Source organism: Megalobrama amblycephala, linkage group LG4 (genome assembly GCF_018812025.1).
Source record: "Megalobrama amblycephala isolate DHTTF-2021 linkage group LG4, ASM1881202v1, whole genome shotgun sequence".
Classification (NCBI taxonomy): Eukaryota; Metazoa; Chordata; class Actinopteri; order Cypriniformes; family Xenocyprididae; genus Megalobrama; species Megalobrama amblycephala.
Genome location: NC_063047.1, coordinates 11,900,743 through 11,916,081, shown reverse-complemented (window position 1 = coordinate 11,916,081; position 15,339 = coordinate 11,900,743). Strand labels below are relative to the sequence as shown.

Below are 15,339 nucleotides of genomic sequence, written 5' to 3'. Positions count from 1 at the left end.
CTCTGCCTCTTCTTTCTCAGGAGTGAATGAAGAAAGCAGCAGCCTAGATGAAGCAGGGCATCACAGACAAGCTGGGCAGAACGGTCGCTTTATTCACCAATCACAGAGTCAGCATACTCAAAACTCTGGACCTCCCGTCACCTCGACCCACACAACTACCAGACCCCCTGCATCCCGGGGCCACACATCATCTGGACATCTTCCAGGTCACCCACATCAGCCACAGAAAAACTCTCACTCAAACAGGAGATAAACAGCACAGATATAAATAGATGTGAATCTCTATATTGCATGCACAACATTTGGCAATTAGATGACCATTTTTATTTCTTGCTGATACTGTAATACAGTATAAATCCTGTGCCCAGGCCTGCAGCATGTCACGAATGAAGCTCAAGGTGACTATGTAACTCTAGATTGATAAGTCTTATCTCTGTGAAAAAGAAATGACTGCTCTTGTTACACACAGGCCAAATTGGGGACAAACTATCTCTTGATTTGTTTCATATTTTGACTTATGTTTTATATATATTTTTAGTTTTAGAAAAAAAATGCTTGATTGTTGGTTTACATGCCAGTTACAACAAGGTATTAAACTGCAGCAGCAAAAGTGAGCATTTGTTTGACTAATATGTTCTTCTGAGAGTTACACGGAGGTTGAACACATGCGTCTTATTTACAGTGGAAAGTGATTGGACATCTACGCCACACTTAAAAATGTATGAGTGTCATTGCATTATATAACTACATTTTAAACCAAGTGGCATTAAAGATAGCAAGAACACAGTTTACAAAAAAAAAAAAAAAAATCAAATTTGAAAGAATCACATAAAGTAACATATATACTGGTTGAAATCAAGACCAAAGACACTTTTTTTATACAACTGGTTAAAAGTCTAGTTCTAAAAAAGGCCTAGCATCATTTGTTTGCAGATTTCTTACCTTTTTAAGTGTGACAAAATGCTTTTTGGGGGGGCCAGTGTAAATGTCAGCACCGTAATAAACCCAATCCATTGTTTTTCAATGTGTAGGCGATAGATGGACGTTTTTAACCCTTGTGCTCCGCATCACACGTATGGCACTGCATTCTAAAAATGTGGCGTTTTAAGTTATATGAAGTTCAGCATTTAAAAAAATACACATTTTTTTCCAGACCTTGCACTTTTTTTTGTTCCGCTGGCTTTTTCTCATGATTTTAACAGCAAAAACGCGTTCTGTGTGAACCGGTGTTCTGACGATTTGTGCTACCTGCTTAGCGAAAATTGCTACCTATCAGACTACCAGCGTAATATTCATGTGGTGTGACATGGTTTGAGGCTTTATTAACGTCCATACCTACCCCAAACCCTAAACCTACCATTAAAACAATGCAAATATAGTGTTGGTAGCACAAACTTATAGGTAGCATTATTCGCCAAGACACTGGCCCCCAGAGATCTGGAAACTAAATCATTTCTGAACCGATTGACGGCTTGGCTTTGCCCACCATTATGCCTCTCGTCTCCATTTCATTATTTCCCTATTCTCAAATCCATGCAGCTTTATCTTGATCAGCGTGTCAGATGGCCCGCAACATTTCCATGCGCGGTACTGTATTCTCAAATCTGCTCTCAGCTCTAGGGGTGTCTAATGTCTTGGATTATTTTCCTGCAGCCACAGATTTGGCAGCAAAGATGCATGTGACTCACTTATCATTCCACGGCCCATGCTGCTCTGTTTGGGGTAATGTTGTGTACCATTTATGTGAGGGAGTTTGTTACAAACCCACTAGAGGACGGTAAAAAACATTGAGAATATCCTTCGAGCACCTTTTTTGAAGATGGATCGAAGAGATCTTACTATCCTAAGAACCTTATGATATCCCTGTATCAAATCTTGGCAATTTTATATATAAGAATTGGCACATAAGTTTCATTAACAATGCAAATGGTCATCCATAATACATGGGTAGACTTCATTAAGTATTAACAGGAGTCATTTGAGATTTTGTTTATTTGTTCATTTAGGGAGTCATTGTTAATTGAAGATACAGCTCTTTAAAAATTCTTTTAGTAAGAAACCAAGAATAGTAAGCTCATAACAGTATTAATGCATCATTTCATTAATTGAATTGTTAATTAAATCATTAATTGAGCTTCACTGTAAAAAATCATTTTTGCTTTTAGTAAACTAAACTTCATTTGCTGTGTTTATCCAATAGATTTTTTTTTAAATTGATAAAATTCTCAAATCTCAACTTTTGGAAGTAAAGCTCAAAAAGAACATGCAAAAAAAGAAACAAAATATAATGAGTTTTGATTTTTTACAGTGTTTTTGCGTTTATTGTGAACCATGATGAGGTCTTCATGACATCATGTAGCTTACCTGCAGCGGCCAAAGAGAAACCACTTTTATATGCTGGATATCTGATCTGTGTGAATGTAGTTCTGTTACTGGATGTTATAGTAGTAGACCTCTTGAACATAATTAACTCCAAACAATTACTGGTATTCGGCTGCTGTGCTGTGTCTGAACAAGAAGGTTAGTTTCCTTAGATGTGCCCGAATTTCCTCTTGACACAATGCCTTGTCAATTACACACATTGAAGAACAAAGACACAAATTTAACCATAGTTGAACTATAGTTTAGTATATGAATCTGTTGTACTGAAATGGAACCAGGAGGGAAAAAAGTGTGGCATAAGAATATAAAATGAAAAAAAAAAAGGTTACCTCTTTTACAAGGTCCAAAAATGACTAATTGAGATTTTATTTGCTGTTGTTGAATTAACATGAATTTAATGAAGAATTCAAATTTTTTTTTTTTTTTTAAAAATCAGAACTTCAATTATTATGGAGACTTATTATTTTCTTATTTTAATTCTAGAAAAAATATTACAGTATTTCATTTAGCCAACCTGTTTGTGTTTAGGTATCATGAGAGACACCTTGATTATTCTCTGATTATTTAAATCTTTTATCTGTCCTGCTTACCGGCGTTTTGTTTGCTGGCTCTCTTGGCTTTAGATCTTGACTACCATTTACTGTAGTCAAGGAGACATTTGATTCCTTTTTTAGGAGTGGAGAGCCTGTTAACAGAGACCCACCTGACAGTCAGGTGTGTCATCAGCTCTAGATGCCTCGCAAGACTGAATAGCAGGACTCAAACTCAAACCGGCAAGATGCCCCGCAGAAAAAATGATATTGCGATAAATGTGGATGATGGTAAGTAGATTTGAATATCAGAAGAAGACCATTCTGAAGCATATTGATTCAGTGTATACTAGTAGACTGTTCATTTTAGATGCATATGAATAGGTTAGGTAACCATTTGAAACTTTTATTTACTGTTCTGATATAGTGGTTATATTCTGATATAGTGCAGTTGATGATTTTAAAACTGGTATGCATAAGTGAGTGAGTGCTTGAATGATGACCCTTATTTAGCCAGTTTACCTAATATATATGTTAATTGTTTTAATGATTAACACAATATAGCATGTATACCATGAAGTGCACTCATCTGACAGGATGTTAAATAGTTGTGTTATTGAGTTATTGTGAAAGTATTTCAAATGAAAGAAATTAATATAGTTTATGTGTGTGTGCTACAGTTGGGATGGAAATCGATGCGGAATATGATAGTGGAAGTGACGGTAAGTTCTGAAGATGGTTGAATTTTTTTGTTTTATTTTATTTATATATTAATTATTCATCATTATATTATTATTTATTATATTATTGCTTTTGATAATATTTAATAAAATATTACTGTGTTATTATTTTTATTTATTATTTTAAATAATGTGCATGTCATGCAGTCATCTTACATAATGTATTTAATATATATATATATATATATATATATATATATATATATATATATATATATATACTAAACACATTTTCTCTTTTCAGTGGATTCAAAAAGAAGAGCAAGAGGCAGGAATAAACCTAAGCCTGCAGCTCGAGGAAGGAAAGCCAAGCCAGCAGATAGCGTGGAGGAGAGTGAAGAAGAGGAGGAGGAGGAGGCTCCACGGAAGAGAAAGGGCCGAAAGAAGAAGGAAGTAAGTGAAGACGAGAGTGAGGAAGAGCAGAAAGGAAGAAGGAAGAAAGCAGCGGGTGCGAAGAAGAGGGCTGCCAAGAAAGATGACTCAGAAGAGGAGAGCGAAGAGGAGAAAGTAGATAAAAGAAAAGGAGGGAAAAAAGGTGCAACTAAGAAGGAGAAAGAGGAGGAGAATAGTAAAGAGAAGAAGGGGAATGGCAAAGCAGGAGGAAAAGGAGGTAAAGATAAACAGGAAGATAAGGATAAGAAAAAGATCAAAGGCAAACACAGCAGGTGCAGTATTCTCTAGCCTCTCTCTCCATGCCACACACACACACACACACACACACACACACACACACACACACACACACACACACACACACAGTGCTGTTCAGTCTCAACACTCCTCATTACCTCCACAGCCATACACATCTATTGCCATCAAAGAACTTTTGAATGTTCTCAACTATTCATATGACAACATTTGTAATAAAATGCAGCCAAGGAACTAAAACCTCTGAACATCTGCAAAAGTGTTGTTATCATAATATTGTATTGTATTGACTGTATTGATATAAATATATATTATTTATTTATTTAAAGATATATATCTTATGTCATATATATATATATATATATATATATATATATATATATATAAAATGTGTATATATATATATATATAAAATGTATACATATATAAAAATGTCTAGCTCTATAATACTTTTTTGTTGGAAGATTCAATCATACATATACATATAGTATTGTTGTCATTGGCTATACGTTTTTGGTTTCAGCTGGACATTTCATTCTTTTTTTTCTTTTGCCTTCCAACTGATGATCTGGAAGTGCTTTGCATGGCCATCCTGCTCACTAGAACTTTTGACTTGACTTGACTAGAACTCATTTTATGCACCAAAGCAACAATATCCTTGTGGAATATACTGTTAACCTGGACTTAAAGGACTGACTGCTGACTCTTGAGTCTCGGCTTTGTTCTGCAGCAGTTCATCCTCGGACACCAATTCAGAAGATGAGTCTTTGTCTGAGGGAGAGATGGCCCGGCTAAAAGAGGAAGTGGAGGAGAAGAAAAAGCTGATAGCAACACTTCGGAACAAACCCTGGCGCATGAAGAGGAGACTCAAGTGCCTGAAGTAAAACGGATTTCCTTCTACTCATTGTTTGTGTTCTTGTTTCAGTCACCTTTAACTCAACTGAAGTTCATTTATTTAGCATGAGTTTCATGTTTGTTTATGTGCTTCATTAAAGCTTACAAGTTGCTGTGCTTCAGCTTTCTTGCATCTTCACATCTCTTAATGCACTTTAAGCTTATGTTTAAAGGAGCTCTTATTGGCTGAATATTCTTGCTGGCATGAAAGTAGTTTTGAATTATGAACAGACATGGTGCTTTTGAAGGTGACAAAAAGCTTCGGTAAAGAATCACCATCATCCAAAACGCGCTCGATTGTACTTTGAGATAAAACACTTGACACAGAGACTACGCCAATGCATTCATTACCTAGTGGCCTCCGTCTGAACCTTTACCTCAGACTGCCCAGTGGAATTGACCAGTGTGGGTGACAAGTGAGAGTTTGGACAAGTGCCCTCAAAAGTTAGTAGAGACTGACACACTGCCCAAGAAAGCATCAGTAACTGCCACAAAGGGGACATTCACTTGGCAAAGCTTCTAGATGGGTAACTTCTGGTAGGTGAGAGGTGTGTTATGTTTTCATGAGCTTGACGCTGTTTTATGCATGCTGATGTTTCTTGAGGGCAGTTCTTGCATGCATGTTTGGGTACAACTCCCTTCAGAGATCTCATGTACAAAGTGCCATAAGGTCATGTGGTCATGCCCAAACAATACACACATGTTGATATGGTTAACCACAGGCTATAATGAGGAGCTTTGCAGTTTAATTACTGTTTTCTCTGGATTACATGGATTTATTGTTGAGTCTCTATTAGTGTAATTGTAGTATAATAAAAAAGTTTTTCTAATTTTGTATTTCAAGAAACGAAAATTGTTTTTTAGTTCAGGTAACTTCAGTTACTCTGGTCCCCATACTATTTTCATGTGAAAACTTTAAAGGGTTGGTTCACCCAAAAATAAAAAGGTCATCATTTACTCACCCTCATGTCCCCAGACAGCAACATAGTGTGGCCCAGATCCGGCCCACACCTGGTACATGTGGATTACACGCGGACCAGATGTGGGCCGGATCTTGGCCAACACTATGTTGCTGTCAGGGTCATTTCAAGTCAAACCTGTATAACTTACTTACTTTTTCAGAAAAAAAGGAGATATTTTGAAGAACGTTCCAACAGTTTTTGCCCATTAAATGAAAGTCAAAGGGGTCTAAAACAACACAAGACCACTATGGACAGTATCTTCTTTTGCTTTCGAGTCATACACAACAGAAGGTTGTAAATGATGATGGAATTTTCACATTTGGGTCGGTTTGGCCGGCTATTGCTCTCACATATCTTTAGTTAGTCCATCCCATCTGCACTATTCACATTCATTATGCATTGATGAGTTAATTAATTGGCTGTAGCCTCAGGTTACGGAGTGTGAAGGTTGTGAGTGAAACATGATATTTTTCTTCGTGTTGTCTTTGGTGCTTACAACACAATGCTGAATGGTAATGCTGCATAATACAAGCAGAACCAGCCAGTAAGTAAATGGGCTAGTCCATCTACACATGTATAGCAGCATGCAAAGATCACAACCCCAACAGGACAGGAAGAAATATTCATGCCCTGTTGAAATCTGAAACGAAAACAGAATGTTTTGATATTGTGTCATACATATATATTTACATGATAATACGAATTTCTATTTATATAACCTGTTAGAGAAGCCCAGGGGTTTGTGGAAAAGTTTGAAGGGGCTTTGGGCAAAGGAAAAGGGAGGAGACTCTATGCATTCAAAGTCATGATGACTAAGGTACAGCATTACATATTCCACATTGACATGTTTCATTTTAAATGCAATCACTGAATATTTTTTGTTTGTTTGTTTGTTTCTCAGAAATTAATCAAATTCAATAGAGATTTTGAAAACTTCAAGACGGCATGCATTCCCTGGGAGAGTCGGATAAAAGAAGTGGAAAGTCTGTTCATCTCTGTTTATTTTCTTTTTTATCGAAAAGTGTTCAGTGTGTTTCTTATTCTCTTCTCATCTGTTTATTGTCACAGGTCACTTTGGGTCATCTGTTGCCTCCTACTTCATTTTCCTGCGGTGGATGTATGGATTAAACCTGGTTCTCTTTGGTTTTGTGTTTGGGCTTGTTGTTATTCCAGAGGTGAGATGTGATGCTAATATCTTTGTTTACACACCTTTTAGGCGTGTAATGTACACTACCTTTCAAAAGTTTGGGGTCGGTAAGATGTTTTAATGTTTTTCAAAGTCTATTATGATTACCAAGGCTGTATTTATTTATTGGATCAAAATAACAGTCAGGCACGCCGTTGACATGTGGGACAGGGGGGTCAGGACCCCCACAGTTTTGAAAAGACATAAATCGACCCCCGTACTTTTGATAAGGGTTGCTTCAATCAGTCACACTATATCATCTTTTAGCTTAGGATATTATCTTTCAAATGAGACCTTTTTCAAGTTTCTGCGAGCTTTCGTTCGTAAATAATCAACTGTTTTGTCGCGGATGTGAACACGAAATGCGCTCTCAAATGGAGAAACATGCGATCTCCAAACAATTTGGTCCCCCCGCTTTGAAAAATGTCTCCTGCGCCCCTGATAACAGTAAATATAGTAATGTTGTGAGTATTATTTATATTTTCATATATTTTAAAATGCCATTTTTCCAGTGATGGCAAAGCTGAATTTCAGCAGCAAATATTTCAGTCCTCAGTGTCACATGATCCTTCAGAAATAATTCTAATATGCTGATTCGCTGCTCAAGAAACATTTATTATTATTATTATCAATGTTGAAAACAGTTGTGCTGCTTAATATTTTTGTGGAAACCATGATAATTTTTTTCAGGATTCTTTGAATATAAAGTTCAAACAAATGGCTTTTGTATTAAATAGAAATCTTTTGTAACATTATACCTGTAAATGTTTTACTTTTGCATTTGATCAATTTAATGTATCCTTGCTGAATAAAAGTATATATATTTTTTTTTAAATCGACTTTATAATGGCAGTGTACATTCTGAATAAACATAAAGATTGATTCTTAATGTCTGCTGTAGATATTTTTACATCATTATTTTAAAAGCTACACTATTATGATCTGTGTCTTTCTGTTCGTAGGTACTGATGGGCATGCCTTACGGCTCCCTTCCCAGAAAAACAGTCCCAAGAGAGGAACAGGATAGTGCCATGGACTTCTCTGTCCTGTTTGAGTTTGGCGTAAGGATTTCTTTACTATTGGATTCTGTGTAAATGAGGTTGTAAGATTCCTATTGTCTTATTTGGATTTTACCTTTGGCAGGGTTATTGCAAGTACTCCATTCTGTTTTATGGTTACTACAATAATCAACGAAGTATTGGATTCCTGCAGTTCCGGTTACCTCTGTCATACCTTTTGGTTGGTGTTGGGATATTCGGCTACAGTCTTATGGTGGTTATCAGAACGTGAGTCTAATGACTACATCTGCAGCATTGACAGTGTCGCTCTGTATAGAGTTTTACTCACTGACAATGCTCTTTTTGCTGAAAATATGCACACTCTTTCTCTCTTTTTTAAATGGCCTGCCTTTTTCTTCTAGAATGGCAAGTAATGCCAATGAAGGAGGAGATGGAGCAGAGGACGGTAACTTCACCTTTTGCTGGAAGCTGTTTACTAGCTGGGATTACCTTATAGGAAACCCAGAGACAGCTGACAACAAATTCGCCTCCACCACCACAAGCTTCAAGGTTAATGATGACACCAATAGTATCAAAGAATGGTGCACTGTGCTGTGAAAAATTGTTGGGTCAATATAGCTAGACTAATCAAATCCAACAATAATTGAGTCTTGTTCCCTAAGGAATCTATAGTGGATGAGCAGGAAAACCTAAAGGATGAGAACATTCACCTCCGCCGCTTTCTACGTGTCCTAGCCAACGTTCTCATCCTGTGCTGCTTGGGTGGGAGCGGATTCCTCATCTACACTGTGGTCAAAAGATCTCAAGAATTTGCCAAAAAGGACAGGAATGAATTGACATGGCTTCAAAAAAACGAGGTACCCCTTTCCTTTTACCTTTTAATTTATTTTTTTTAATATGATGGCATAAACAATGAAATTGTGAAACTCTGTTTCTTCTTCGGTCAGGTTGAAATTGTGATGTCACTGTTGGGCTTGGTGTGTCCACCTCTGTTTGAGGTTATAGGGGAGCTGGAAGACTATCACCCTCGAATCGCCCTAAAATGGCAGCTGGCCAGAATCTTCGCCCTCTTTCTGGGCAACCTCTACACTTTTCTGTTTGCGCTGTTTGATGAAGTCAATGCAAAGGTATGGCTAGTAATCATAAACATAATGAAAAGAGGATATTATTGTGCTTAAGAGTTTTGGGATGAGCCCTTATACATATACCCGTTACATTTTATGTGAACCATTTCTTTGGTATTGTGTGTTCACAGCTTGAAAACGAGAAACAGATAAAAAATGAAACCATCTGGGCTCTTAAAGAGTACTATGCCAACTACACCTTACATCACAACGTCACAGAAAACATTCCACCTCCAAACATCTCCCCAGCTGATGTCATCAGGGGGCCATGCTGGGAGACAGAAGTTGGCATTGTAGGTACCGTCAGCACCAACATCGCCAAACTTGTCAGTAACAGTCAGTGCTTAACCCTGGACAACGTTGCCTACTATTTTCAATGGAAAGTAGCTAAAGCCTGCTCGAAAAGTCACTACATGACGTAATGTGCCAGTTCTCAGCACTTTACATGTTTTCTCTCCTAATCAATGCTCACAAACTGAATTTTATTATAACCAAATGTCCAATAAAGCTGTTCTCATTTATATATTTTCTGTCAGACAACGGAACAAGTATAATATAGTGACTGGCTGCATGTTAACAAGCAGTGCAAAATGTCACTAAGTGTGTTGCAAGCTGCTTTTTTGAGAAAAAGTCTAGCATCTCCCTAAGTTGGCAGCACTGACTCTGTAGAGCCTGACAAAATATTAGTCACAAAAATATAAAAGTAATCTAAAAAAAAGTTTGCATATAATTTTTGATAGATCAGGTTTTCATGGCTCATAGAGGCTGCTGTCCTACAGAGTTCAGCTCCAATCCCAATCAAACACACCTGAACCAGCTCATCAAGGCCTGCGTCTGAAAGCTTAAAATGCTGTCTTCGGAGGATGCATTCCAAAGTAGGAAGGCATCAAGGCACGTCCGAATCCAATGTTAGCTTCACTTCCTGTCTCCTGAGATACCTTCATCTGATCGATTTTTGCAGGCAGCATAGAAGTGTCCTTTGCTGCCTTTGATATCCAACAATCCTGTGCCAGATAACCTAGGAAATAAAGATGGCATCTGAAAGGTGCATTTGGTGGTCGGTTTGTGTGCAAACAAACATTTTTACCAACGTTTTCCACTTCTGATATCATTTCTGGTGTGAAATCATTATTGTGGTTATTAAATATTCACTTAGTTCTCACCAAAGCTCGCTCTGTTATTCCATATAATCTATCATTAAACCGTTACGCTGCCTCAGAAGTCTGTCTGCAACCAGATTTGTGAGGTAACTTTGTGTGCAAACGCTGCCTACAAAGTCATTGCCTGTTTTTGGACACAGCCAAGGTGTTCAGGGTTACTTGAAAATGACAGGTAAGCGTGTTGAGGCAGGGTTGTAACTGAAGTCTGCAGGAAGGGAGAATATGAAGTTCACACTAATGGAAAAAAAACATCAGTTTTATTCAGAGGCACAAACTAGGCATAAATATGCAGTTTGGTGCAGATATTGTTATTTATATGGCCAAAAAGTAAGAAGCAATGCTAGAAAAATCAGAGATTTTATAGCAGACTACTCGCATAAAATGCATATAAATACCAGATGTTACTCTGTATCTCTAAATAATATGTCTTAGTAAGATTATATTTTAAAATGCTTTGTAGATTTAATTGTAGGGGGGAAACACAATGCAATGCAATACAATGATGACTGAGAATGAACACCTGTTGTATCATATTATCTTACATTTTAACATGATTTTTTTAAATAATGTATAATAATAAAGGAAACTGAAGTTGCTGCAGTCTAGTAAATGTTAATCTTTAAATATTACTAACAATATAAAAGTTATTCTTACATTTACTTTATAAAATTCATTAAGGATTTCACAGCAAAAAGTGTACCATGTACCACAACCTTTTAGAATATATTAATTAAAAAAAAAAAGTATGATCTCTCAATCAGAGTGTTGAAGGCGTGTAGTAGATTTTGTTAGCACAATTTTGATCATGCTGATAAGTTAAAGGTCTTAGAAATTCATGTATCAAATATAATTATATGGTTAAAATGTACTGTTTCAATTCCTAACAGGAGTTTGTGAAGCTCACCGTGTCCGACATCCAGGTGACATATCTGACCATTCTGATAGGGGACTTCCTACGAGCTGTGATTGTGAGATTCCTCAACTATTGCTGGTGTTGGGATCTGGAAGCTGGCTTTGTAAGTACAACCTCACACCCTGCTGTTATTCAAGTTACTCACGTAACACTGTGTAAGCAAGCTGCATCAGTTGGATGACCTCTGTCGTATGCACATTATAATTGTTGAGTTTAGTTCTTAGCATTTTTGCGATGATAGAACGTTCCCATCAAGAGCAGGGCAGATGGTAGAAACCTGACTGACGGTGATTATGTCAAGTTTTTGTGCTCAGAAATGACTGCTCTATATGGCTTTGCCCTGTTGCCCTCATTTTCCTGTCACTCGATATAGGTAACATACTACTCACTCATCCGAGGTCAACTGAACACCATGAGAAGGTGGCAGGATAGGTGATAGGGCTGCTTTACAACCAGAGTCACAGAGAGACACACTACACCATTCAGGGCACTTAATTACAGAGAGAGAGAGAGGGAGAGAGAGAGAGAGAGAGAGAGAGAGGTATCTTTTACTGTGACATCTCTTTCTATTTCTTGTTGTACATACAGATATTTATGCATATATGTATGTGTGTGTGTTTGTGTTTCTGCAGCCATCTTATGCAGAGTTTGACATCAGTGGTAATGTACTTGGGCTCATATTCAACCAGGGAATGATCTGGTAAGTAGATCATGCAAGTGAGAACACAGCATCTCTGGACAGTGTGATGATTTACATAATGTGTGCGTTTCAGGATGGGTGCATTTTACGCTCCTGGGCTGGTGGGAATAAACTTGTTGCGTCTTCTGAGCTCCATGTATTACCAGTGCTGGGCAGTGATGGCCTGTAATGTTCCCCATGAGAGAGTGTTCAAAGCCTCGCGTTCTAATAACTTCTACATGGGACTGCTTCTCCTCGTCCTCTTCCTCAGTCTCATGCCTGTGATCTACTCCATTATGACCCTGCCACCGTCTTTTGACTGTGGACCCTTCAGGTAGCTTTTAAACCTAAACAAGATGTATGTACTTATCCTTGAAAAGACTTGCTGTGGTCAAAAAGGCCAAAAAGGGGAAAAGTACAGAATGCCTGAACTGCAACAAATTATTCCTGTATGAATAGATTTGTTATCCCTATTTAATTATTAAAAATGGAAGACAATTTATGCCACATAAGAAAAGAAAATCATGCTTTTGTTAATCATGATTATGACACAAAAAGTCAGAATTATGACATACTAAGTCATATTTATGCCATAAGCAGACATTATGATGCTAAGTCATGAGATTTAAAGTCAAAATTATGACACACTTTGTCATAAAAAAATTACTTATTTCATATGCCATCATTTTGACTTTTTATACCATAATTGTGTTTTTTTTTTTAAGAATTAAGACATTTAATCCCATAATTACTTCTGTTTTTAATCTTTTTTTTAATCTCAATTAAAAAATTGGTGGAAATGGGCTTCCATAATTAAAGTCACATTATTACTGGAGATCTTATAAAATACTTAGCGAAGAGATTATAAACTGTGATTAAATAAGCAGTGATTATCAGTATCTCACAGAAGTGAGTACACCCCTCACATTTTTATAAATATTTTATTATACCTTTTCATTTGACAACACTGAAGAAATGACACTTTGCTACAATGTAAAGTAGTGAGTGTACAGCTTGTATAACATTGTAGCAAAGTGTCATTTCTTCAGTGTTGTCACATGAAAAGATATAATAAAATATTTACAAAAATGTGAGGGGTGTAGTCACTTCTGTGAGATACTGTATTTGCAGGATATTTTGAACAAGTGTGCCTTAAAATGTTACAAAAACATCTTGTAACAGTATAACAAGCTTGATTCATGTTGGTCCATTAATATGGAATAAAAATAATTGTTTTTTAAAATTGTCACATTTTTAGACCAGCAAAAATAAAGTAAAGTAAAATAAAATAAAGGGCCTAGATCGTGAACTCAGATATTTTTTATTTTAATTTTGATCACTAAAAGATCCATGTCTCTCCACAGTGGAAAAGATAAGATGTATGATGTGATCATGGAGACTATAGAGAAGGACTTGCCACCATTTATGGCCGACATCTTCAGTTATGCATCCAACCCAGGCCTCATAATGTCTGCAGTCTTGCTCATGGTGTGAGTAGTCACCTAATGTCAATGTGGCGAGCAGGGCGGGCGAGAGCCGCGAGGGAACGGCGCGAGGCCGGTGACGCGAGAGATAATGAGCTCCACCTGCGAGGCGCACCGGCCTTGAGTCTCTCAAGGCTCTCGCCCGCCCTGCTCGCCACAGTCAAGTATAAAGGTAAATGCTATATGATTTACTTGCATTTAATAAAAGTACCTGTCTGTCTTGTCTCTGACAGGTTGGCTATTTATTACCTGAATGCTGTGTCCAAAGCATATCAGAACGCTAACTTGGAATTAAAACGCAAAATGCAAATGGTTGGTAAACATTTTTTGTAAATGATGGTAAAACTGTCTGACCTGTGACCTCAGCAGTGTCAGCTATTGGTTTATATTTTCTGCTCCATCATTTAGCAAAGAGATGAGGAGAAGAACAGGAGGAACAACAAGGACAGTACCAACCAGGTGATGAAAGACCTGGAGGATCTTATGCCCAACAAGTCCCTGATTCCCCCTCCATCTGCTGAAGAGGCTGGTCAGTGGGCTAAACAACTCATTGAACTAGTCATGACATGTTTCTTTTACTGTGTTTCCCCTACTGGTCCAGACATTGTAGGAGTTACTTCCAAAATCATAAAACTTGAGTCTGGAACAGTCTTCATTTCACAGAGTTTCTGTTTCTGTGAAAACTTACCATTTTTATTACAGAGAAACCAACTGACCAGCTTAGCAAGTCACCAAAAGTGACAGGCAAACCAGGCGCTGCAGCTACCGGGAAAGGGGTACATGTCCAGAGGGATGTGTCTTTGGCTGCGGCAAATCCTCGGGCACCAGTAACTCGCCCTCCAGGTCCCAGGCCACCCGGGCCTCTTCCAGGTAATGGCCGTGGACCTCCACCAGGTCAAGGGAGGGGAAGAGGGAGAGGTGGACCACCACCACGAAGATAGAGCTTGAAGAATGTATATAGAAACACACTCCAGAGTCATACTAAATATGGGTCCAAATCAAATTGTTATACTATTAAAGTGAGGAGGTTCTGTAGTTGTAAATATTTTTTTTTTGTGTAAAATGTATTTGTATGCCATTTAAATAAGTGCAATAAAAGGTTTATTGATATAAATGTCTGTGGCGGTTTATTCATCCAATAATTTCCTTTATTATTGCAAACAGATCAGGATTCTAGGATGAAATAAACATGTTTTCATGAATAAAATTCCCTTCTTCTGTGCCTTTATGCTTGGATACTTTGTTTCACAGAACAAAACACTCAAAGATATTTTGTATAAAGATAAATTAAATTATTATATGTGCAGTGAAAAGTATTGGGAATCCAGTATGTTGAATAGCTGACCCAGAGTCCAGTCATCTTTTTTTTTTTTTTTTTTTCATAACATGTGGTCCCTTATACCATATATTAAATAAATAAGTATAATAGTAGGCTTCTTTAATTACAAGAGTTTCGTGTACTTTCACAGACAAGAATGCAATTTTCTAATCATTCTAATCGAGTCTGCTTTCTCTTTCCTCCTCGATTTGTAATAATAGGCTGTAAGCTTTTAGATCAGAAGTGTGGGTTTTAAAACACTGCCATCGTGTGGAAACGCGCACTGTATTGTTTTTAAAT

The 15,339-nt window shown here is 37.3% G+C and overlaps 1 protein-coding gene across 4 annotated transcripts in view; it reads left to right on the top strand.

Annotated features, from left to right (window-relative positions):
* Positions 1-15,339, top strand: part of LOC125266668 — a 27,195-nt gene extending 11,856 nt beyond the window's left edge. For 2 of the 4 annotated variants that reach the window (XM_048187547.1, XM_048187545.1), the window contains 21 exons: positions 21-206; positions 3,057-3,203; positions 3,593-3,634; positions 3,897-4,317; positions 5,031-5,180; positions 6,883-6,973; positions 7,058-7,139; positions 7,225-7,331; positions 8,305-8,403; positions 8,486-8,628; positions 8,763-8,910; positions 9,024-9,218; positions 9,309-9,488; positions 9,617-9,778; positions 11,533-11,661; positions 12,191-12,258; positions 12,332-12,571; positions 13,602-13,727; positions 13,955-14,033; positions 14,130-14,250; positions 14,424-15,339. In XM_048187547.1, the coding sequence (XP_048043504.1) occupies positions 21-206; positions 3,057-3,203; positions 3,593-3,634; positions 3,897-4,317; positions 5,031-5,180; positions 6,883-6,973; positions 7,058-7,139; positions 7,225-7,331; positions 8,305-8,403; positions 8,486-8,628; positions 8,763-8,910; positions 9,024-9,218; positions 9,309-9,488; positions 9,617-9,778; positions 11,533-11,661; positions 12,191-12,258; positions 12,332-12,571; positions 13,602-13,727; positions 13,955-14,033; positions 14,130-14,250; positions 14,424-14,662 (3,155 nt within the window). In that variant the 3' untranslated portion in view covers positions 14,663-15,339. Of the gene's footprint in view, positions 1-20; positions 207-3,056; positions 3,204-3,592; positions 3,635-3,896; positions 4,318-5,030; positions 5,181-6,882; positions 6,974-7,057; positions 7,140-7,224; positions 7,332-8,304; positions 8,404-8,485; positions 8,629-8,762; positions 8,911-9,023; positions 9,219-9,308; positions 9,489-9,616; positions 9,779-11,532; positions 11,662-11,931; positions 12,100-12,190; positions 12,259-12,331; positions 12,572-13,601; positions 13,728-13,954; positions 14,034-14,129; positions 14,251-14,423 lie in introns of those variants that run through there. The other 2 variants (XM_048187546.1, XR_007184531.1) reach the window with 2 other exon arrangements.